The 24,399-nt window shown below is 40.6% G+C and overlaps 1 protein-coding gene across 8 annotated transcripts in view; it reads right to left on the minus strand.

The window, feature by feature from the left end:
* ELAVL4 (ELAV like RNA binding protein 4) overlaps window positions 1-24,399 on the minus strand; it is a 79,747-nt gene that overhangs the window by 52,334 nt on the left and 3,014 nt on the right. The window contains exon 1 of one of the 8 annotated variants that reach the window (XM_040072771.2): window positions 11,236-11,506. The exons of 1 other annotated variant lie outside the window; for it this stretch is intronic. In XM_040072771.2, the coding sequence (XP_039928705.1) occupies window positions 11,236-11,283 (48 nt within the window). In that variant the 5' untranslated portion in view covers window positions 11,284-11,506. Of the gene's footprint in view, window positions 1-1,470; window positions 1,556-6,835; window positions 6,982-7,221; window positions 7,512-8,003; window positions 8,281-8,775; window positions 10,753-10,803; window positions 10,988-11,235; window positions 11,507-24,399 lie in introns of those variants that run through there. 6 more of the 8 variants (XM_040072769.2, XM_040072770.2, XM_040072774.2 and 3 more) reach the window with 6 other exon arrangements.

Below are 24,399 nucleotides of genomic sequence, written 5' to 3' on the forward strand. Positions count from 1 at the left end.
GGTGGATTAGTGTGTCTACAGTTAAATATAAACTGTGCTCTATAAATTATCAAACACAATGTCAAATTCTGAAGTGCTCTCCGGAATCTCTCACAGAGCACACGAAATACAGAATGATAATTTTGTCCTGGCCCAGTTAGTCTAAAGAACAATATGCTACTGTGCTGGATCACGAAGTTAGTTCCTATCAACGGCCACGCTAAAAATGGCCACGGCCACCACTGTAGCTGCAAACTGAATTTTTCAGGACCCTCCGCATCAAGCAAAGAGTAATTCCCTGAACAGCTGCTCTCACAGGAAGGGAATCGACAGCAACATTGTCACAGTATAGCTGGCACAGGCATATTAGGAAGAATTTCCAGCATTCATGCTTTTTGCTAAAAATCAACTTCCCCCTACTCAACTACTGCCAGTAATTTCATTTGGAACAAAGATATATTAGAACTATTTTTATTTAAGAAGCATTTATTTACATACATTATTACTTCTACGGAGTCGTGACTGTGCCTTCTGCTTTACAGAAATAACATCTTTGCCCACAAGATCTCCTGCACATAGTAAAGCAAAAAAAGTCACGGACCACCATTCAAAGATCAAGAAGGACCGACAGAAGATTAATACAAGACTGCAATTAACAGCCACATTTAGAAATCCTTTAAGCAGACAGAAAAGCCAAATACCCCAAATACCTCTGATCCCCAAAGCAGAATGTGTTAACACTCCACCACAGTGTAGTGACTTAAAATATGGGTTATTTCATGCTGTTGAGTCATGAATTTCACATTATCTAACATTAAACTGCTGCTGACTATGGGTGTCTACATATCAGCTGAAGGGGATTGAAAAAAGGCCTGGCCTCCCCTCCAGATTAGAATTCAACTAATTAAAAGGGTTTGTTAGTATTTTGCCCATGTAGTTTTTTACGACCCTCTCTAACCAGAACTACTAGAACCAGGTTGACTTCCACACACACCAGGCACTTTACAGACATCAAGAGTCTTAATTAAGCCACGTATTAAACAAAAAAATCCCCATTATCAAACCTTCCAATGAAGCTCAGTCTAGCAATAATTCTCAAACTCACAAAAACCAGTTTTGCTGTTAAGAGCAGTAGGGAAACATGGACTTCTGGCAACTTTCCTGACCAGCAGCAGCAGAATCAGGATCTGAAATTCCATATTTTTGCTGGGCAATTAGACATAACATTACAAGAGGAGGCAGTCCTACCATCAGATATGAATTTTGATTAAATTGCTGTCTTTGTTAGTTTTCCAGAAGGTAACCACGAGATATTCTTAAAAGGAAGAAAAGCAAGGACATGCATCCTTCATCCCTCATGTCCCTACAAAGGCTTTTCAACGGCACTCAGCCAGGGAGGAAATACTTGGAAGTGCTCAGGAGACCACTCAGCCTCTCCAAAGGGGGGTGCATGCAATTACAGGCCAACAGGTAGGACCGGGGCACAGTTACCTGCTCCAGCAGCAACCTTTTGGGGCCTCTACATGGAGATCAGGTGGGACCTTCTCACCAGCTGTCCCTCAGGAAGCGAAAACCCAGGGAAGCGGTTTGGGTTTCCTTCCCCGGCTCGGTGAGCGCCGCCGGGTGTGCGGCAGAGCGGCTGGATCGGAAGGACTCTTCACTACTAGAAAGGCTCCAGCAGCATTGCTGCCCTCTGCCAACACCAACATCACTTACGTGGGCACAGACGCGTTACGTGTGGAACCTTCTCGAAGCACAGCAAGCAAGAGCCACCTCCCATAGTCACTGGTGTCTGCTTTGAAACAAACACACATTATCGTGCCGCCTTCACCTCCAAGGGTTCCGAACGCTCCAAAGCCACCAAATGCCACCGCCCTGACTCCGAAAAACGCTGGCGCACATCTCCAGACTGGGAAAACCACCAGCGGCAACGTATACGGAATTTTATAGCAATTAGAGAAGTTTAGTTCCAAAAGAATAAAATAAATGAAAGCTTATTTTTCCACCAGAATTCAAGGACAAATAATTTCCCATCACAACAGCATTGCTGACGCAATCGCGCGTGCCTTAGCAACGAAGGCGTACTACAGCATTTTATATACATCATGCCTCTAAATATTGTCAAAGCCAGGTTTGTATCTTACTGTGCAACTACATCTCATTTCCAGAGAGGACACACAAAGGTTTAGCTATCCCTTTGTTTCAAAGAATTATTTTTCTTAATATTCTGTCTTTTCTCCCTATTTAATTAAAAACTCCTAACTGGTTCTCAGCACTTCCCAAATTTAACAGATATTCTTAGCCACTGAGGTGAAAGTCCTCATTAAGACACTGTCAAAGGTAGAACAATAGGTAAGACTGGCTTCTCCGCTTCCTCCTTACTTTTTGGGTCTGTGAAGAAGCAATAATGCATTAGGAGCTCCATTAGGGATCACAGATTTTCACTACAGAAAATAAAGCTCAACCTAACATCGCTGAGCTAATTCTTAATGAATTCATGCAAGCAATGTAAATGCTACAAATAAGACAATGTTAGGCAGTTCCAAGAATTAACTTCATTCTTATTATAATCTCATCTGAAAGTATTTAATTTCTAACACTGATGTTCCAACACTATTGCAAACTCTGAATATTTAAATGAGTAAACAACAAACAAAAGGTCTCATCTTCAGTGCCCCAAGCTATCATCCAAAACTAGTTATAATTAAAGGTGTGAACAACAGAGTAACAAACCTGCAAAGTCAAGGTTCTGAGAAATTAATGGGCATCACACCACTGCACCAGTTCAAATTTATCACTCATTATCTCCCTGACTAGCACAGTGCTGTTTCACATATTAGTGCCTCCTTCTTTCCTCCAAGCCTTTCTGCCTTTTCTAGATGGCTAATTTTATACAATTACTGCCTCTGACACACTGAGACCTTTTCTCCTCCTTTCTTCTTCTCGCTGTAAAGCTAGTGACCTACAAAAGCCCCCTGCACCTAAAATATTCCAGCACTTAAACACTGGTCATTTGAGGGAAAAGGCCAGAAAAGAGTCTCTAAATATCTGTTGCTCCAACATGTTCCCTTTATCTCAAATGGTTAAATGTACCCAAAAGGCTAAGGCAAAGTACAGGTACCCTTTAAACATATTTTATTAGGAATAAATCTGTCATACTTGTTGAATTGCAACACTGCCCTCCTCTTCACAAAGTTCCTTAGAAAATTAAAAATGTGGCTTCTTTTGAAGTTGCTCCAAGTCCTACACTGTTGGTAAGTGGACACTTACAGAAACGATTGGGAAGTGTTACATTACACAAACGCCCTATCCCCCCTCATCCAAATCCCAGCATTTTCCTTAACATCCATTCAAATGGGAAGGGAAAAGACACACGCACAAACAAACACACAAAAGCACATTCGTACCCATCTCTTCCTCCACCCCACACAGAAAGGAAAAGAGCAAGAAAAAGAGAGGAATGCAAGAGGGAGGGGTGACTTTCCATCACAGATTAGCAAATTTTGCAAAATCTGGCCTATCCCTTACAGAGGTACCACGCTTTTTAACATCACCTCACTTGCAAGAAGACTGTTTGTGCCCACTTCTCCCCCAAAACCCCAATGACATTGAAAAAATACTGCATTGCAGTATTTGCCAGTGCATCAGAGTGTATCCAGTTAGCTGCCCCACAGACAAACAAATGTACATTTTAATGTGTCCAGGCATGTAAGCAAAGTGTCCAGAGGACACAGATTGCCAAAACGCACAAGCAGATTTGTCAAGTTATCTGCATCTCCCTCTCACCATAATATTCTCAACCACTGTCCATTTCTTGCCTGGGCTGTTTGCTGAAATTATTTTCCAAGTCTAAACTCCCAAAGAAGACACCAAATCCCCCTGCCAGAATATGGGACACAATCATACCTTACATCTTTTGAAAAACCTCAGGGTATAGAGTGGCTCTAGGTTATGTACCAACAGTATGACAATTACTCACAGAAAATAACCCGCATTTATTTAGTACACTCCCAGCATACCAAGTAGGAAGGCTGAAGAAAAAAAAGATACCCTGTTACTTAGAAGATACTATAAAAAAAAAAAATCCATTAAATATATGTAAGAATAATGCAACTAGATTTTCTTTCAATAGAGTCACAATATTTAACAGGACCAAATAAAGATGATGAAGACTATTTCAAACCCATTCAAATGGGATTTTTAAGTATACCCCTTCCAGCTCATTTTAACCATCCTTTGTCACAACAGCTCGGGCTCACTTTGAGAGAGCTCAAAAAGGTAAAATTAATAAAGAGGAAGAAAGCAAAGGAGGCAACCAAGCCAGTCACCAGTGGAGAGGCTTCCCTGTATCTAACACAAGAACTTGATTAGCAGAGTACACAGGGACAGGATTTCAAACTGATGGCTGGTATTCACATTGCATCAATATCCAATTTTAAGATTTCCTCCTTTCTGACTAGTACACCAAGATGACAGTTTTTAAAAAAGAAAAATGTCATGTCTAAGGACAACTACATTTTCTGTATCTTTTTCTCTCACCAGAAAGAGGTTTTACATTTTCATCTTTTAGTATTACTAACAATCTTAATTCTATTTCACTAACTTAATAGCTTTTTTCTATAGGAAGATTTACAATGCAATCTTTTACACGCAGAAAGAAAATGTCACTATGTACATGCAGGCTGTATTCATTAATATAATCTTAAAACAAAGAAAAGAGGAAGAACAGGGCAGGAACACGTGCACCGTAAAACAAGGATTACATTATTTTAAAATCTTTGTAGAAACACGAAACTGAACAGAAAATGAAAATGTAACTACTAGCTGATGACGCTTAAAACAAACAATGCAGCTGTGTATAATAAAAGGCACCCTTATTTATTGTCATGACTAAGTTAACAGATTTAGAACACAGTATCTCTGTTTTGGACAGAAGAAAAATTATTTTACTCTCACATACAACTACAATGCATGTCAGAATGCATCTCTGCACATGCACAGACTGTAAAATACGGAATTTTACACACGCACACACCCCCTCAAGATTTTTCTTCTCCCCCTCTACATTGTAAAAGCAGAGCAGTTTACAGAGGGCCATTCAATCACTTTTTCACAGAAAGGACTACAGCAGAAGCAATACTTAAACCAAAGCAAATTAAAAGGGGTATTTAATTTTTTTATTCCTATTTCAACTAAGCACTACCATTCCTGCTTGAATTTGCATTCTAAGTAACCCTGCATCAGAGAAAGGAATAAAGTAAAAATATCTGCAAATCCGAAGACAGAAAGAAAGGCGTGTTCTATATGCTTGCTTTGCTTCTTATGCCTCCTGATTTGTGATAGATGAGCATCTTCTGGGCAACCACATTTTTATATCTTTTAGGCTACTGTCTATCACTTACCAGTCTACTACGCTTTTTAGACACTTCTAGCACCAGGAGCTATTTCCCAATATTGTTTGCCACTACAATTAAGAGACCATCACGATTAAAATATTCAGCCGCGGTTTAAAAAGTAAGAGTTTCCACAAGAAGCCCGACACTGGAACTGGATATTGCTCCAGCAGATATAGAATAGACTGTGGCTAAAGGTGGGGCTGGAGATGAAGACAAGAATAATTTCAGTATTTTCATAAATTCCGCTCAGTGCCTAAACCTTAAAATATGGTGAACTTCCCTGAACTGATTATTCTGCCATATAACCATCTGATTTCGTAGAAATACCAATATCACTTAACACAAAATCACTGCTTAGGGTAAATTCATTCTACCTACTGTTCTCATAGGGACATTTGCTGGAAAATTCTAAGAAATGATTTGCAGAAGCTATCAGCTGTGGGAGTTCACTATTATACCTCTGTCAACTTCATTCAATATAATTTACATTTTTTTTTTATACTGCCTCACAGGATTCCTTGCAATTTTTTGCACGTACAATTTCACAGCAGGGAGGGGGAAAGAAAAAAAAAGATAACCCTCTTTTGCAAAGGAGAAAGAACAGATGCTTAAAACCAGATTTCTAGAAATCACTGTAAGCCTGAGCCAGAAATGTAATTAACACCTATTTATAAAGAATAATTAAAGTTGTGACTGCCACAAAGAACAGCAGAGATAATCGAGGTAGCCCCTGCTTTTTTTTTTTTTAGATTTTTTTTTACACTGTTTGCAGTATTCCCACATGATTGCCACCTGCTCCCCCACTCAGCTTCCCCTATGCTCGTTTCCCCGGCAACCTTTCATTGGCTTTTCCTCCCAGCTATCGCTTTCAGTTCGGCTGCTCAGTCTAATCTTATTTGTTTTACACCCATCAAAACAAGCAGCTAGACAAAGACAATCCTGTAAGAATGGGAAAAGACCGTCGCTTTGTTTCCCCGGTTATAATAAATATCCGCGGCAAAAAAAAAAAAAAGTCTGGAAAATGTTAAATTAGGGGGAAGGGGGGGTCCCCGGCGCCCCCCATCCCGAGGCTGGCAGGAGGGCCGGGTATTGTGCGGGCGGCCCCAGCCCCCACCCGGGTCGCCCCGCTCGGCGCAGCCCCGGTGCCCGCAGTTGTGTGTCTGATCATGCCATTTTGCACAATCTGTAAGGAAAAGCACAAAAGAGGGGACGAGATGAGCACGTCCGGGCTCCTCCGCCAGGAGAATACGGGCTAAAAATAGAAATACTATTTTTCACATAAATGGCTTTGACTTCTCTCCCGGCATTTAAAAAAGCACAAAACAACGCGGCTCCCTCCGCCCCCCCCCCACACCCCCACCAACCCCAGACCCCAACAATACTCAAACAAAACACTCACGTGCTTCCATCCATCCACCCATCCATCCTCGACAGCACCGGCTCCATGGGAAACGCGATACCTGGATTTTTAGAGGCGATTATTAGGTTTGTATTTAAGGCTGGTGTAATAGGAACGGAGATTAAAAGGCATCATCGGCCGCCCGCTCCGCCAGGCACACGCGGTACCATGACACCGTGACTGTCAGCAGAGACCATCCGCGCTCAACTGAAACGCGGCGTTCAATGGAAACGCTGTGGAGTGCCATCGCAGCTAGAGACGGTAAATGGATGTACAGATACATATGCACACACACAGGCAGACATATCCCACCGAAAAAAAAAAAATAAACAAGGCTCTCTAATTTTATTTTATGACTCACGATCCGCCGCCCTGAACAAAAGAAATTCGCGAGGCACACGAGAAACGAGACAAAACCCCACGAGCAGGCTCTCCCCGTTCACTTACCATTTTCAAGCCATTCCACTCCATCTGTGATCACAAAGATGGACCCTTACAGCCCCTCACAGAGTCAAAAGCAAAAAGAGCGTTATGTAAAAGCTGACATTCCTTCTTACAGCGCTGCTGCCCAACGATGCAACAAAATCGACATATACTAGGCACTGCAACACATACAAGCCTCCTCCTCTTTTTATGAGGTCACGACAGGAAACTCTTTGAAATACAATATGCAGCATTTACTGAAGCTCATATAAATCACCCTCTTTTAAAATTACCATACCTATTGCGCAGTCCACCAAAAAGAAAATTACCAATCTCGAGGCTTTTTTTTTTTTAAACACTCTCCCCCCCCCAACCCCCCCCAAGGATTTTGCTCTGCATTTGTATCTCCAAAATGTCAATGTGGAAATTAACTCTCCCCCACCCTTAAGAAAAAAAAAAAGCCTCTTCTTCCTTTTGCATTTCAGTTAGCCACATACCAGCCTTGCATTAGAAATGAGCTTTTCTCTTTATTCTGAGAGAAATCGCTATTACCTTAAAATGACAAAGTACATCCTTTATTAAAGGATACGCAGGCATTAAATATGAAAGAGAGCGAGAGAGAGAGGGGGAAAGAGAAAGGGAGGGGGGGAAAGGGAGAGATCATGTACAAACAGATCAGAAAACTAAATTCATGGGAAAACACAGACTGAGAATGATGCAGATTTGGGGAAAATCTGTATGTTAGCTTCTATATCTACCTCTATATAAACCCGCTACGATCAGATTTTAAATCTACTAATACCTACCATAACCATTCTTAATGGCAAATATTGGGTGTCTTGAAAGGCTTCAACTCTTCTAACGGTTTTGCTAAGGTTTCAGGGAATTATTTTATTATTATTATTTTTTCTCTCTCTCTTTTTTTTTTTTGTTTTGGAAGATCCACAAAGCACACTGCTAGACGTTTGTGCAGCGAGAAATTATTATCGATAATAATAATAGCGGCAGCAATAATAATAATAATAAATAATAATAATAATAGCTAAGTATATTATCTCGTTGTCTCAGTGTGGTGCTGCGGCGGGAGGGCGGCGGCGGCGGGCGGAGCGCGGAGCGGCGCGGGGCGGGACGCGCGGAGCGGAGCGCGCGGAGCGGCGCGGGCCCTGCTGCGACTGGCGGCCGCCGTCGCCCCTTTACCGCCATTTATGGGACCATCTGTCAGCGGCGCCGCGCGCTGATTGGCCGAGCGCGCCGCGCGCGCGGGGGGCGGGGGGGGGGGAGGAGGGGAGGGAGGGTGTGTGTGGTGCGTGTGGGGGGGGGAGGCGTTGCGACATCAGGTGCTATTGAAATTAGCCGCTGCCAGATTGACAATGTTAATGATGCGGTGACCTCTACAACAACAGAGACCAGATTTCTGAACTGCTGCTTGTGTCTAGTAATTAAGGCCCGGTTGAAGAAACAACACGCAGCTCTGTATTTTTTTTTTTTAAATTTTTTTTTTTTTGGTTCCCCTAGTTCCCACCCCTGGGCCCGGCGGTGCCGTACCTCGGCCATGCTCCAGTGCCTACATCTCCTTACCTCCTGCGCGCTCCCAGGTCCGGCGTATTTTAACCACCTTATCTTTTTCGACAGTTGCTTTCCGGAGAAATGCATATTTAATGATGTGCCTCTAGGCTTAAAGGCACAACAAAAGCACTTTGACGTGCATTTAAAGCTGCATTTATTTTCAGGTGCTATTGATTTTAATAATCAGCCCATCTCGCCTTCCTTCCGCCCGGTGAGATTTTTAAAAAGACGTATTTTGAAAGGAGTGGATTTGATGTTGCTGCCACTTGAAAATGTCTAAGGCACAGCAGACACCTCTCTATCGGGCGCTCCCCCCCCGAACGACAGCAGTTATTTCAGAATTATTTTGCCACCTCGTTTCATTATTCTTCAGCTCGACAGGAAATAAAATGACAGCAAACTTCGGGTATTTAAAAGAATTTTCTTTTCCAGCCTTAGAGTAACGTGCTTAACTTAACAATGCACACTCATTAATCCTCCACTCGCTGCCACTGACAAACTAACAAAACTTCACTTCCAAACAGCAATATTTTACCCCCTTCCAACCACAGCAAGTTTTTAAAGAATTCTCACAAGTCAGAAAACATTCATTTCTTTCTCTTACTTAAGAGGTATTTTCCTAAAGCATGTTTTGTCCAAAGTAACAAGGCATAGCACTCTAATTATAGCAAACCTTAAATTTACATTTATCTCAACTAAAGCAACCAAGTATTCCTCTCAATACACATAGGATCATTCAGCTTTACCATCCACAGATTCATTTCAACAATTAACTATGCTTAAAAAAAAATTCAGTATCATTGCAAGCATTTTTAAATGTAAGAGCTGAAAACTGAGAAAGCTACGATGGGCCACATTATAAGCTCACTTAGCTCTTTCCTAGAGAAAGAAAACCTGACTAAAAACCACCAAAACCATTTTCAAAACATGTAAATCAAATCATTGGTCTACAAGGTTCATTTTTTAAAAAGTATAAATATTCCCTCCACACTGCTAAGCTGGGGACTGACATTCAGTCCATTTTAAATTTCTTTAAACCATAGACACGCTTAAAGACACACAGAGACTAAACACACCAATAAAACATCTGAAATGTAGTAAAGCTCATAAAATCTATCTATACACAAACCAAGCAAGGAGAAAAATCACATTTAAAAAACATCATGCAATCTATTTATGGGATGAGCACTGAATTAAATTAAAATATGAACAATATGAAAGGCTGCAGAGGATTTCTCTCACCACACATCTTTCTGAGCACATTTGTAGCTTAGTAAAAACTAGCTTAGATTAAACTAGCCTGTAAGACACATTTCCTAACTCAAATTTAGGTGACTGGTTAGGCTGAACACACAGACATCAAAATGCTACAACAGCTAGTATATTACCATAGATTCTTGTGCAAGCAAACATCAAAAATTAAAGTTAGATTTGTAATGCAAATTTTTTACTTAAGGTCTCTTCAGGGGTTAATAACACTGGAGAAGGCATTCAGAAAATATTTTTAAGTCTCTTCAACTTCAGCTTACTTTGTTACTATAAATTCATTATGCATATCAAGATTCAGCCATTTTTCTGAAACAATAATCGTACGCTGCTCCTCTAAAAAATTAGCTAATCTTATCCGTCTATAAATCCAGGTACTCAGCACACCGACCACTTTCCCAAAAAGCACCCCACACACACAGCCTTTCCGTGAAACACTAAAACAAATGCTCAAACATCCTCAGAGGCCTCTCTGGAAAGACAAAGGCAGAATCCTATTGTTGGAAAAGTCAACCTTATTCTCGTGCTTCCAATAGTACCATTTATCTTTCAGGGAAAGGGACTGACCACCGCATCACGGTGGTGACATTTGTAAAGCATCAGATTCTCTACACAGTCTCTCCAGCATCAGCCAGCAAGCCCCTGAGCAAAGCATATTTTTAGTGCAATCTTCCATCCCCACAAAAAGAAACTTGTCTTAAACAGCTAATCCAATATCAAAATGAAATCACAGGGTTGTTTCCCAGCCCCCCCCCCTCCCTTTCCTCTCCTTACCATAAATGAGCAGTTTCTTGACTCATTAATGACAGTTTCCCTTAAAAGAAGTGATCTCATATCACTGAGCCCCTCTCCACCACGCATACATCCCAAAGGTTGCGGGTATCTTAGCATCAGTAGCCGCTAGCAAGCTCTCTCATACAGAGCCCAGATGGACTATACCAGAAGCCAATTCAGCGTTAATAACTACCTACTCTGTGCAGTTTAGAAGCCTTACGTGGCATAATGTCCTAGGCAACAGCAGCCGATTGAAAACCGCAAATAAAAGACAACCCAATTCTCCAAAAGCATCAAAAGGAAAAAAATAATAAATTGAAGAATGATTTTTTTGAAAAAATCTTACTTGCATAAGATTAAACTGAATCCTTCACCAACATACGAAAAAGGAGAAAAAACAGATGCTGCCCAGAAAAAGTGACAAAATATTACCTCATTATTTAACAAAGCAGCATTAAGCGTCCTGCTGATTTCAAACATCTTGCCACAGATTTTGGTTAAGAGAAACAGAAAGAATCCTTTGCAAGCCCTCTGTCTGCAAAGGGTTCTTCAATTTTCTTGCGCACAACAGAATAGTCAATATGTTATTTCCCTAGAGTTCGCACATTAAAACATCTAGTCAGTGAGCTGAATTTTCCCCTTATCACACTGTAGACTCCTGTTATATGTACTGCTCTCTTTGCAAGATTAGCCTGCCCCAAACATGGCTGTTGTTTAAACTATTCTTTAAAGTAACAGTTCACTCCATAACCACCAGGTGGGCAGTGTACACAGATCCAAGTAACCATCTTAAAGATTTTTCTTGGAATAGCTGCTGGTTGTGATATACAACGTAAATCCCCCCTACACTTATCAAGCAGGAAAAAAAAAAAAAGTCACTGTTTTAAGCCCTTTCCTCCCCAGCAGTGAGCCCACAAACAAAACCCTAAAATCACTTAGCTTTTAACACAATTTTTTTTTAAAGGGACCTTAAAATTTATACAGGAGTTTTTCATTCAGCAAAAGTAATAAAATCCAATCAGTTTAGAGAACAAAGTGTAATTAAAAGGGAAAGCACACCCAACTAACTGGTTTGTACTACAGAAGAACAAAAGTCAGCATTATGTTCACGGGAGGGTTCTTCCATAGAAAGGCAAACCTCAGCATGTAATTAATTCTGCTAGAAAATATGAACTATACCTTCAAGCAAATTGAAGACAACTTGATAAGATACTGCTATGACTTACCGTGGCTTAAACTCATTTATGAAACCACTGTTGCACGCATCAGAGGACAAGACTGAAATACATGGAAAGGATCCAGTGTTCAATAGCACCTAAGTCTCCAAGGTATCAAAGTGTCCCTATTTCATCATGTCTGCAAGCTATTTAAGTATTTTTTCTCCACTTTATTTAAGGTCAAATACCTCAAGAAATACTTCCATTACTATAAAAAATACCAATTCACTCAACGCTCTACAGCAACACCCAGAGGCTTGAATGAGATTGGGATCTTTGTGTAAGGTGCTGTACAAACACATTTGAAAAGTCATTTCATACCGAAGGATTTACAAACAACATTTACAAGACTGAAAGCACAAAGCAGAGGTGTGAGAAAGAACAATAAACAAAGAACATCACAAAATGTCTTTACCAGCTAGGAAGAATTGCTGGAGGAACAGGGCATCTCTGGCAACTACTTGTGCTAAGGCAGAACCCAGAAAGTTACTTACTGAGGTTAAAGAATAAATGCATTAAATGGACAAGATCTTCTTTAGATTTACCACCTACAAAGCACCACCACCTATTTCTTTCATTTATAGCAAACCATGCTGAGTAAGTATATGCAGAATAGTGATTTTCTTTGCTGGCCTTTAACTAATATTAAAGTGATGCAGTAATGACTTAACCTTCTTGAATATGTATTGAGTTTCAAGTCATCCCTTTTTATATGAGAAAGGTTATTTGCATTGATTTCTGTTTGCATGAAATAAGCTTATTTTCTCATTCACCATATGCCTTGAACACTAATTAAAAGTGTCACTTTCTTCTAATGTAAAAACGTAATCACTTAGTAAATAAGTATTCTTGGCTTTTTGGTCTTTGTGATAATCTGTTTAAAGACTTTTTATTGCCACATAACATCAGTGCTTTGATTACCACACACTCCTCTCATGTAAAGAGAAGTGTTTTATTTTTGTTGGATTTTTTTCCTTAAAAAAAAATTAAACAAAATCTAGAATTACATCTTTAAGGACCCACACTCCTATTACCCCCAAGGCAAATCTATCCAATCAATAAGAAGCCATTCACATGCCACCATCTGCCAAGCTGTAGAGCAATGTGGCTGGAACAGATCTCTTATAAAGCAGCAGTGGTCTCATTTCCAGCCTATTAGGGAAGAACCAGAGCTCTCATGTGCAAGGACACAACACTCCAAGTCAGACCTCCTCACACCACTGTCTCCGTGCACTGCTGCAGAACTCCAGTAATTTTTGCTGCTTGAGTTTTCACACTAATCATCAAAGCAAGAGGGAGGGGAAAAAGATCAGTAACAGTCCTATTCCACTGCAGCACAAAATAAAGAACTCAATTTAATTCTATCCTAATATGATTATGGCAAACCATTTAAATGCTGCTGCCTGTGAACTAAAACCTGGCATTTTCCATCACCTCATTTTTCACTGTTCTGGAGAACATTTATCTCTGGAACAGTTTTACTCTTTTCCAAGACATTCCTCTCAAAAAATTAATTTTTAATTCTTATCAAAGAGTTATTTTGTTGTTTGACAGATGAGAGGGTGCAGGTGGATGAGGAACCAAGGAGAGGCACATGTGAGCAAGAGATGGATGTCATGTACAAAATGATTTAATAAAGATAACAGGCAGGGAAAGGACATTACACACTGCAAGCACCCAGGTTTGTCCGATGCAGTAATTCAAGAACCTCTGTGGAAACAGCCTCCAGTTCAAGATACCATATCAAGACTGTCTTCAGCAACACTGAGCTCACACAGTCTTTTCATCAGAAGATCTCATAATAATTTAAAATATCCACCACCACCTATAACCCCATGCAAATATGCACTGCGTGATTAACTAAAAAAAGAGCACTAGGAGAAAACAGGAACATGAATGTGTGCAAACCCTCATAAATATACAGAGAGGAAAGAAACTAACTCATTTAAAACTATCCCTGAAATTATAAGAAACTGAAAAGCTAACCATCACATAAATTACATGTTAACAGTCACAAACTCAGATGTGAGAGCTAGAGCTGAATTGCTCATGGCATCTAACCCAAAGCCAGATTTCAGCAAAGAAAACAGGACAAAAAAAGAAATTAGCCCAATTAAGCTGAATGTCCTTTGCTGTACATGTGTGCAGGAGGTGGCAGGGACTGGGGGGTAGAGGGGAAAAACAATAGCTAAACTGGTTATTTACTTATACAAGTTTTTTCCACTGTTACTTGTACAGTTTACAATTAAGTGTATAGATACATAACTTAATTTGTTTAGCTACTGAGTAATTTAAAAAAGAGCCAGCAAAATAAAACACCTTACTAACTGCCCTGTGGAAATCAAGCAGGAGTGGGTGATTGAGACTAACTTTGCATGACACTGAAAACGTTTTTCAGGCTCTTAAAGGTTAGTGAATTAATGTGTTTGATGAAACAGAGTCAAATTTTAAGGTTTCACTGCAAAATATACAAGTCATGATAACTGAACACTAGCCATATAAAAAAGAAGCACCATAAAATTTCTGAGAAAACAGTAGGTGAAAAAGATGACTGACATGGTCTTGCACTTTTACTTTCTTTTATTTGATGATCCACTCAAAGACAGGAACCTGCCCCTGCCTCCTGTCCTGCCCTGCTGTGGAACCCACCAACAAGCTGTACAAGCTCTGCTACCGATGCAATATTCTTTGTGGTGCAATAAAATTCCTCCTGATGCCAAGGAGATGAAATACAAACACACAGCTACCTGGAAAAACGATCACCTTTTGGATTAGAACCCAGAACAGAGTGAAGAAAAAAAAAAGAAAAAAGCAATAGTCAGATCTACCTCCTTAAAGAGCAAGACACTAGATGCAAAACAAGACAGAAAGCCTTCCTAAATACTTCCAACCCTAAATGAGGAATTTAGATGCACAAAGCTTAGGCAAGTAGTCACAGTTTCCACTGAAATCACACTTCAGCTGCTTTTGCACAAATATGCTATTTAATGTTGCTTGCCCACTTTCTTTTTCATGCCTTATGAGATGTGTAATTCGGATGCTGCATAGCTGCTCTAAGTATCACATGCCAATTTTCCAAAGATGCATGTATTTGCAAGCCCCACTGTGGATACTTATGTTTGAACACCAGGAGACTGGAACAAAACTCTCCAGGGCACAGCAGAGCACAGAGGTAACAAAATGAATAGATGTAAATAGCTCCGAGATGGTGAGAGAAGCCTTAGTAGTGATAGGAGCCACATCCTCAATTCCACAACTGGAAGCTGGGCAGCCACACAGATTCAGGCATGCACATGTGCCAGTGAAAAACCTCAGCAAAGGATTCCTCTGACTGTTAGGGCACAGGCCAGCCAGGGACGGGGGCCAGCAGATCTGCTACAGTGCAAGAAGGGTTTGGAGGAGATGATTCAGCACCTTCCCAGCAAGTTTGAAGGCCAGCAATGTCCTTGGCTCCACACTCCTCTTCCCAGCTCTGAACTGCTGCTCTGCAACACAGACCATCCACTCGGTCCCAGTGTGTCCTGCCCAGCCAATTTTCAATACATTTTAAAGAGCCCACTGTCAGCACTGCAAGACTGAAAAGCAAAAGGCAGCATATGCTCCAAGGTAAACATGTTAACACAGCAGAAAGGTACCATTAATTATTTCTCCCCTTTCCAATTCTTTTACTTTTGGCTCAGGAATAGATATTTTAATGCCTTCAGTCCCCTGATTTTTGTTTTCCTTGTTTTAAATTCAGAGATACTGAAAGTTATATGCGACAGACATCCTAAATCCTACAGCTTGCTTTCCTATCACTACAAGCAGGACTCAATCCTACCTACAGGGAGAGTTAAAACATTTCTATATTGCTGTCAATTTTGTATAATACAGTTAGCAAAGTTTCAGCTGAGCACAAATGAAGATGTTTTCAAAGATTTATGATTGCATTTTTAAAATGTATTTACTTGTAAATAATGAAAGGACCTAGACACTGAAGACTCCAGATTTACCAGGGAGATTTACATGAGTTCAGCCATTTTTAATGTGCCTATGTATAAGCACAAAAACCTTCATAAAAAATGTGAACAGGGTCTTTCAACCAGCATTGCCTAATTTTAGAACAGCTGATGGATTTGCTATAAGTCCATCTGTAATACAGTGTGCTATACACCTTGCACTCAGGCTAAATAATATCAACAACAAGAACAAAGATAAAAACCTGAAAGGGGATTAATGTGCTGATGTTTCCAAGCTTTGAGACAGTGATCAGAAAGATCTGGGGAAGAGTGCAAGGTGGCTGGATCAGAACAGAGGTACAGGAGGAATCAAAGGAGACCTGTGAGCAGCACGCAGAAGGGTTATGCCCCCTCCAACTTGCAATTACACTGGATGGATGCAGAACCAGGGAAGATACAAAAGAGAATAAAGACAATAAAAAGCATCAAAAACTATTAATTGTCCAAATTACTTCTTGTTAGAGCAGCTGGCACTTACATAGAGTATTTTACTAGTAGAAGGCAGAAGGTAAATTTTATTACAACTTATTACAATTTCATGCATTACAAAACAAAATCCCCAGTAATTTCTGGGTATACCCTTTCAAGCAACCTTATCCCCAAACCAAGGATGCTGGAAAGGAGGAAGTTTAAAATAGCTTTACTACAGAAGCCAAGCTCACCTCATGCTCCAAAGCTTACACCTGTATGCTCAAGTGCTGGAACTTTCAAGAAGCTTCTGATGTACATCTCTTATTTTACCCCTTAAAAAATAAAGGTTAGGTAAGCTGCCTAAATAAGGTACCCAAATTTCAGGGATAAACAGCTCCCTCATGAATATGGCTCACACAAGTCTTTAGTGTATAATTCAGATTACAGAAATCATAATTTTATAGTAAGGAAAACAAGGTAAAATACAGAGAAGGTAATGGGTATAAAAAGCAGAACTGGTGCAGTATTTAAGAGAAGGGCAATGCCAACACTGAACTTTCCACACTGACACAAAAGCAGGAAGAAGGTAAAGACAGACTACCAAGAGCAATAATCTGCAGCTACTCTTCTTGCCCTGTAGAGTTCCTGGAGCTCATCTCTTGGGATCAGGATGACTCTGGTTTTCCTACCCAATTCTCAGATTTTCATGCAGATTTATGTTTTTCTTTAAACTTCTTGTTGCAAACTGTGACATACCTTCGCAGATGATTTTTAGCTTCCTTTAAAGTAGGGCAGAGGAACAATGGGTATTTTTAATACTGTCCTTTTTTAAAAAAAAAATTAAAAATATGCTAGTAAGTATAAAAGCTGTTCTGGAGGCTAAACTTCCTAATAAATAACTGTGGGTTACAATTACCTAGCAATAGTTATTTGGTGCTTGGGCTTCAAGGGATTTGTGCAGCCCAGCTGGAAAAGCTGGCAGGTTGGCACCCAGGAGTTCACTTCTCTGCTGAGCTGCCTCTTCTACAGCCACAGCTGATTGATTTTTTCATTGCACAGGCAGGTAAAAGATGAGGCAGCAACCAGGCTGCTTATGGTTTCTCCAGTCTTTGGAGAAAAGCTGTAAGACGATGGGCTTTCCCAGTCCTAGAGACCAGTGTGGATGAATTTAGCTCACCCAAAGGTGACCCATCTTCTGGGCAGTGACTCTCTTCAGCCCTTTGTACAGGAGGTTCTAAGAAATGGGCACTTCCAAGGTACAGTTCATCTCTCCAGCTCTATAAGCCTCTGAGAGGAAGATAAATCATGCTCTTCTTCACTGGCTGCACACTAGGGAGGTCTGCAGCGTTCACCAGGGGACCCTTGCTCCAGCAGAAAGTCCACCTTTGGTCAGACCAATCCCACCATGGGCTTACCAGGTGACCAAGGCAGGTGGTCTCCAGCTGACCCTCACCTAAATGAACTCTGGCCACACTGGGGTCTCTTAACACCACAGTGCAATCCTCAATACAGCTCAGCATAGCTGTTCAGAAGTACAAATAATTATGTCAGTGAGTAGTGATTCAAGCAAGGCAAGTTTAGCACAGACCCAGACCACAGACCCACACTCAGTGCACCCTTAACAGCTACACAAAGCAAATCCTGCAAGACTACATTGGGCTGTACATGGAAAAAACATAACATCTTTGGAAACATGTAAACAACTTATCAAAAGAAAAAAAACAGCAAAATTTATTTCATGAACTCTAGGCTACATAATCTCACTTTCACAACCGAAGCTTTGATTCTGGACCTCCAAACAGCAAAGCTTCAAGAAAAAAAAGGGTTCTAGTACATCCAATTTATGACTGTTGGGAAAAGCAACAATCACATCAAAACAGCTGCTCTGAAAACCTATCCAGCTATAGGCCATCACCCTGCAGTTTAAGAATATTTCACTCCATTGCCTGAACACATTTATATTCTTCCAGGCAGTTTTCCTGATGTTTTATAAGGATTCCCCAATGCAACAACAAACGATCTTTCTTTTAATAGTATCACTGGATGCATTGTAACCTGCACCTAGGGACACCCTGCTCTGCTCAGATAAAACTTAATTGTTCTTCTGACATGGTACAATGAAGGAACTTTAAACTCACATAATAAACAAAACAGTTCTCTATTTTTAACATTTTCCACAGCCCTAATGCCTAAAAAACCTCACTTAATATTCCAAGCAAGCACAGATAACCAACATAGACCTAGTGTGCAAAAAAAAAATTTTTTTAGAAGGTGCCAAATAAAGGATAAGATTTTATTCTGCTGTGGTAGAGGGACCTGCTTCTGTGAGTAAAGGAAAGCCAGATATCAATGATGCTGTGGAACATTTGACAAAGAATTTCAACTGCTGGCAACAAACAGCAAAATCCCTCCAATATATCTGTGCTGTGTCTTTCTCCAGACTACTTCCATAATTTCAAGCTTTCTGCCAAAGTAACAGGGCAGTATAGGTGCACACCATGAATTTCTGTGGCTTGGTAGTGGAAATTTCAGCTCATGACCTTTGAGGTTAATGGTGCTATTTAAATTTAAGACACAATGAAGCTATTAACCAGTTACTCTCACTGACCTCACTGTTAACTGGAAGACTGTCAACACAGAAAAGGAGGCCAATTATTTAGGAGCTATCATCTGTTCAGGAAGCCACCCTCTTCAGCTGGTTGGGAGACCATCCCAGGCTGGAGTATGATGACATGGCTTCATTCCCACCGCTGTCACATGGGCACAAAGACTTCAGTGCTTAGGAAACTCCTACTAGCACAGAGCCTTCCTCAGCAACCTGGATGACTTGACACACACGAAGGTTCTCTTTTCTCTTTCCACTGGCACCAGTCAGGCTTTAGTACACTCAAGACTCCAACCACCACCACCAGAGAGCCTCCCAAACACATGGCCTGTGCCCACAGCACCAGGCATGAACACTTCATGATAAGGACTGCAGCTCTACACATGCTGCTCACAGATGCAGAATTTCCTCCAGTAATGAACTCCCTGAATTTCATCACTTGCTGTTCCATGTGGAAAGCAGAGCCAACCTCTCCTTCTGTATCATTAGGATCATAACAGTAATTTATTAAAAGAATCTGTCAAAACTAGATGCTATTGCACATTTCATAAGCTTTTAAGTAATGAATGAAAGAAAAAAAAAAACATCTCACAGATACAGTCACATCAACTATGCAAACCAAAATAAGACCAGATACTAAAAATGAATGTTGGGAAAAAAAACAATGTGTAAGTGTACACAGTAAAATCTTGCTCCAAATGCTTCCACAAGACCCAGATAGAAATAATTTTAAAAACACTGCAATCAAGCTTAATGGAAGCTTTACTTGATTCATCTATTTAAGAATCCAGAAAAAACCCCCTCACAATTTCTACACAGGAGACTGCTTGTAAGATTCAGATTAAGATGAACAAGCCAGATGCTCCAGTGTACCAAATTTGCTCCTCAGCATTTTCCTATCTTGCCCACAAACTCAGCCTAACCATTCTGTGAAAGGGCAACTGCTGAGCATCAGAGCTGACAGTTAACAGGACAGAGGGAAAAAAAAAAAAGCACATCCGTCAATGACATTCCCATACTGCAAGAAGATCCCAGATGTGTTGTTCAACACTACAAAAAGCAACATAACCTGGCAAAATTTCAAACAGGTTTCCAGTAGAGTGACCTGCTGAGAGCAGCATGAGATTCAGGGAGTCAGGCAAGGAAGAAGAGCTGGGAGCACGGCACTGCCATGTACTCCCAGGGTTAAGTGCCCTGATGGGTTCCACCTGCAGCCTCCACAACCACCCCAGTCCAGGGGGTCCATTTAAGCTCAGGGCTGGGGTACAGAGGGCAAAATTGGCTTTTCAGTTTCTAAGTAGACCATTTTACCATTGAGAAAGTAGATGGAAAAACAGCCAATAGGCTGCATAGCTCCAGCTCTAATCTCCAATACTATATCTCAGGTTGGGATTTTCATCAGTCAGACATTTGCAGGGTAAGACTAGTAAGATGCACGGAGAGGCACACAAAAAGTGAGTGTCTGTACCACAGAGCATCCCAGTACTCGAGATGATTTAACTCCATGGTTCCATGAAGTGTAGTTAGTTCTGGGTGTTAATAACCCTGATTCAGAACTGTTCAGCAATGTACTCTCATTAGCCAGACCATCTGTGTAAAGGGAACAACCTACGCTGCCACAGCACACGGAGCCTGGGGCTGACCTTAATATCTTCCCCCACATACCAGCAGAGGACAAGAGGAGAGAAATCTGGCATCAGTTTGTCTTTACTGCTGCCAGAGGAAGATCTGGGCTGGAGAGGAAGTTCCTCACCTCTCCAGTCACCCTGCCAGCTGTGGCAAATGCAAAGTGGCAACTGCTCTTCCCCCTAAGGTCCCACTAAGGAAGTGGGAAATTTGGCTGTCCTATGATGACAGGATAAGTCCAGTTTAGATATCACAGGACTCTGACTTATTGGGAAAGAGAGGCTTCACAGATCATGTGAAACAGTAAAACCTCCTGACATTATTCAGTCAGTGTAAATTATCTGATGGACTGAAAAGTGCTCTGCATGACATGGAACGGCATTCCAAATATAAACTATTTGTCTCTTCTTGCTCCTTCCTCTGTGTCACACATCTGCTAAGACAAGCTGCCTGGTGGACATTCCTGGAGATTCCTCCTACCTGCACAAAAGTCTAAGATCCTTGAGCTGACTCCTACAGGAGCAACCTACACAAAAAATTGATGCAGATCAGAAGAAATACAGGACAGTAAGGATACGTCCCAGCTTTGAGCGAAGCATGCAGTGAAGCATGCATCTTTAAGCATGCTGAGGTATAGTCCTTTCTTTCCGGGCACATCATTCTTCCAGAATCTGCTTTTCTGGCCAACAAACATCATGCTTCCTCCTCAGAACAGAAAAAAAACAAACCAAACCATTCAGACGCAATCTGCTTAATGTGCTACTTACTTCTGGAAATGCCATTTTTTTCCTTCTCTACCAATCTCTTTTCATCTTTGATACCTTCCCTGCTTTCATCTGTTGTGTTTATTGACTTCCTCTGACTGGTGCCACATCCAAGGAGAGCTGCAGAGAGCAAAGCCAGTGCTGTGGTGTGCTCCCTGCTGCTGAGAGAGCCCGAGAAGAGCTCCAGTGAGCCCAGCACAAACCACAGTGTGGAGCCCTGAGTGAGAGGAATTTGAACAACCCTTCCAAGACATAATTATAAGTTGATGTTTTCTTTAGAGTGGAATTCAGCAATGAGGACATTAACAGAAAGCTTGGTATTGTGAACACCGACAGGCATCTCAATTCCACCAAAAGTAAATTGTCTGGATTATGAGATGTTACCTAGGATGCCAGTAAGTTGTATACAAAGTGCTTTATCTCTTCTCGTCATGGCGTGGCAGAAATAATCTCCCATACATTAAGGCTGCAGGAACCTTGTCCAGTGGAAACAATGCTTTTCTAAGGCTTCAGCATCCAGTTTTGCTGCTGTGCAATTCCCTAACAGATGAGATCAAATTAAGATCCTTTTGGGACATTTGATTTTGCAAAAAAACCTGCAGTAGTTTAGCATCTTTGAAAATGCCACCTTTCTGCTATCTATTGAAGACTTGCCAGTGGGTTGGAAATCTATTAAGCAGGGAATACATGAACAACAGATAAGCAGGATAGAGAAAGGACTTCTCTTGCAAAACTAGGAGCACGAGACAGAAGTTATTCAAAACCAGAAATACTTGGATGAGGAATAATAATTAAAACTGTTGGCAAGTGACAGACCTAGATACAAGAGTCTGTATCAGACCAGCTTTGTATCACAACAGCTTAATAAGAAAGCTTCTCCTTTGACACACAAAGCTCCTCCACTAGAAGTTACTTCTTTTAAATAATGTCCACTTTTATACACATTTGATGATTTGGCATTCTGCATAAGCAGTGAGCAACAGCCTGGCAAAAGGTGACTTAACATGGGCTACTGCAACTAAAACTGGCAAGGATGTCAAAAATAGATGAAGTGAGACATCAAAACTCATTAAAAGACATTTAGAATTATGCATTTGTAAGAAAAAGTAAATACAAAAGGATATATTGACATGATTGTTGGGGGAAGCTCAGGAAATCCACTGTTATATATTGGACATAAGAAAACATTCCCATGTAGGTATTTTACAGCAAGCGACTGTGCCTAACTGAAAAAGGCTAAAAAACACAGGGAAACTAACAACAGCAAGATGCAATGACTTCAGCTACACAAAGACTCTTTAGCTATACATTGCATGAAAATATGGAGGACAATGGTTCAAATAAAGTCAACTATGTTGGAAATAGTGCATGAAATCCCAGAAGTGATAAAACTACTAGTCAGTGAAGAAAATGAAAGGAACCAAGTGGAAGAAATCAATCAAGAAGAAAAAGTAACCTTTTTTTTTATAAAGGCAGGCAAGGGGCCAGATAACATAGACTGACACACATGCAAAAAAAAAAACCAAACCAAAACAAAAAACAACCCCATAGGAAAGTAGCTCAGTACAGTAAGTGATAAATTTGATAAAAAACTAGGAAGCTCCAAACTAAGGAATGACAGCAAGCAGTGAGGAGTGAAAACAAGTTTTCTTGTGCTAGGAAAAAAACCCACCTTCTAATGCAAATGGATGAGCTGATTAACAAAGCTTGCGGAGCCTGTTGTGAAAGATGGGTGAATGGAGAGAACCCGAGGGAGACACTAAGAGCATGTAAACCAAATCAGGGAGCAGCTGACTGCATTCAGAGGGAAGAGGCTATAGGAGCACTCAGAAACGCGAAAACAAGAATATGACCTAGGCTACATGAAGCACCAGTAAACACACTGAAGTGGAAGGCAACAGGAGGCATCTGTTCAATGTGTTCTTAGACTGCAGAAGTGTCAGCACTTTTACAAATACCACCATTTATTAGTAGTACTTTTTATAACCAGGGGAAAGCACCAGAATGCTTATTTTTACAGAAGTCATACAAAACCCACAGAGAAACAACACTTGTTTTTTCAGTACTAAAAACCCAACTGTTGAAAAGTGAGAACTCCCCTTAATTTATGGAAATCCCAAACCCAACCTCCCATGCATTAACTTTAAATCTTTATGGAAACACAGGCTGCATATTTTGTCTATTGTAAGGATACTGAAGTGCTTTTTTTTTCTAAAATAGTTTACTATGTCAATGAAATTGCACATGCTTCTGTGCACTTCAGGGACTTCAAACATTGCATCAATTATCTGAATAAGTAATGAAAAGACATTGTGAATAAAATGGTTCACCAAGCCTGGTTCACAAGTCAATTGCTTTCTGAATCCAGTTATATACTGTAATATTTGACATGTTATTTCTTTTTGCAAGAGGTTAAGGGTTTTCTGTGCTTCTATGCTACACTTGCTGCAGAGTTTGGAGAGGAAAAACCCCAACAAAATACAAAAGACTGCAAGAAGGACAACACACTTTTAGATTCTCCACTACGAGCCTCTTTTCACACAAAACAGAACAAAGAAGGTCACTGAACCCAAAACTTTGAAGGCCAAGCAAGGCAGAATCATGAAAATCCCCCAGCAGATTGCTTATCATTATAGCCCAATATAATACTTTAAAACTCCACCTTTGACAAACTGGACTAGGTGACAGTAGAACACAAAATGTCTGTTTGTTGAGCTCTCGTTTCCAGAGAGTCTCTTTCTGGCACCTGGAAACAGAGCAAGCATAAGGCTGATTATCATTTCCATAACCCCCAAGGAAAACTATCGTGCAAGATGTTTGAGTAAGAGCAGTGCTGTTCGAAGGCAGCATTCATAAACAGAACAAAGACTAAACAAAAGGCTAAACAAGTACATCATAATTAACAACTACCACCAAACTTTTAATTAAGATATGTAAGAAAAATCAAGGAGAGCTAATTAAAAAAACACCAGCGT

The sequence above is a fragment of the Hirundo rustica genome, chromosome 9, assembly GCF_015227805.2.
Source record: "Hirundo rustica isolate bHirRus1 chromosome 9, bHirRus1.pri.v3, whole genome shotgun sequence".
Classification (NCBI taxonomy): Eukaryota; Metazoa; Chordata; class Aves; order Passeriformes; family Hirundinidae; genus Hirundo; species Hirundo rustica.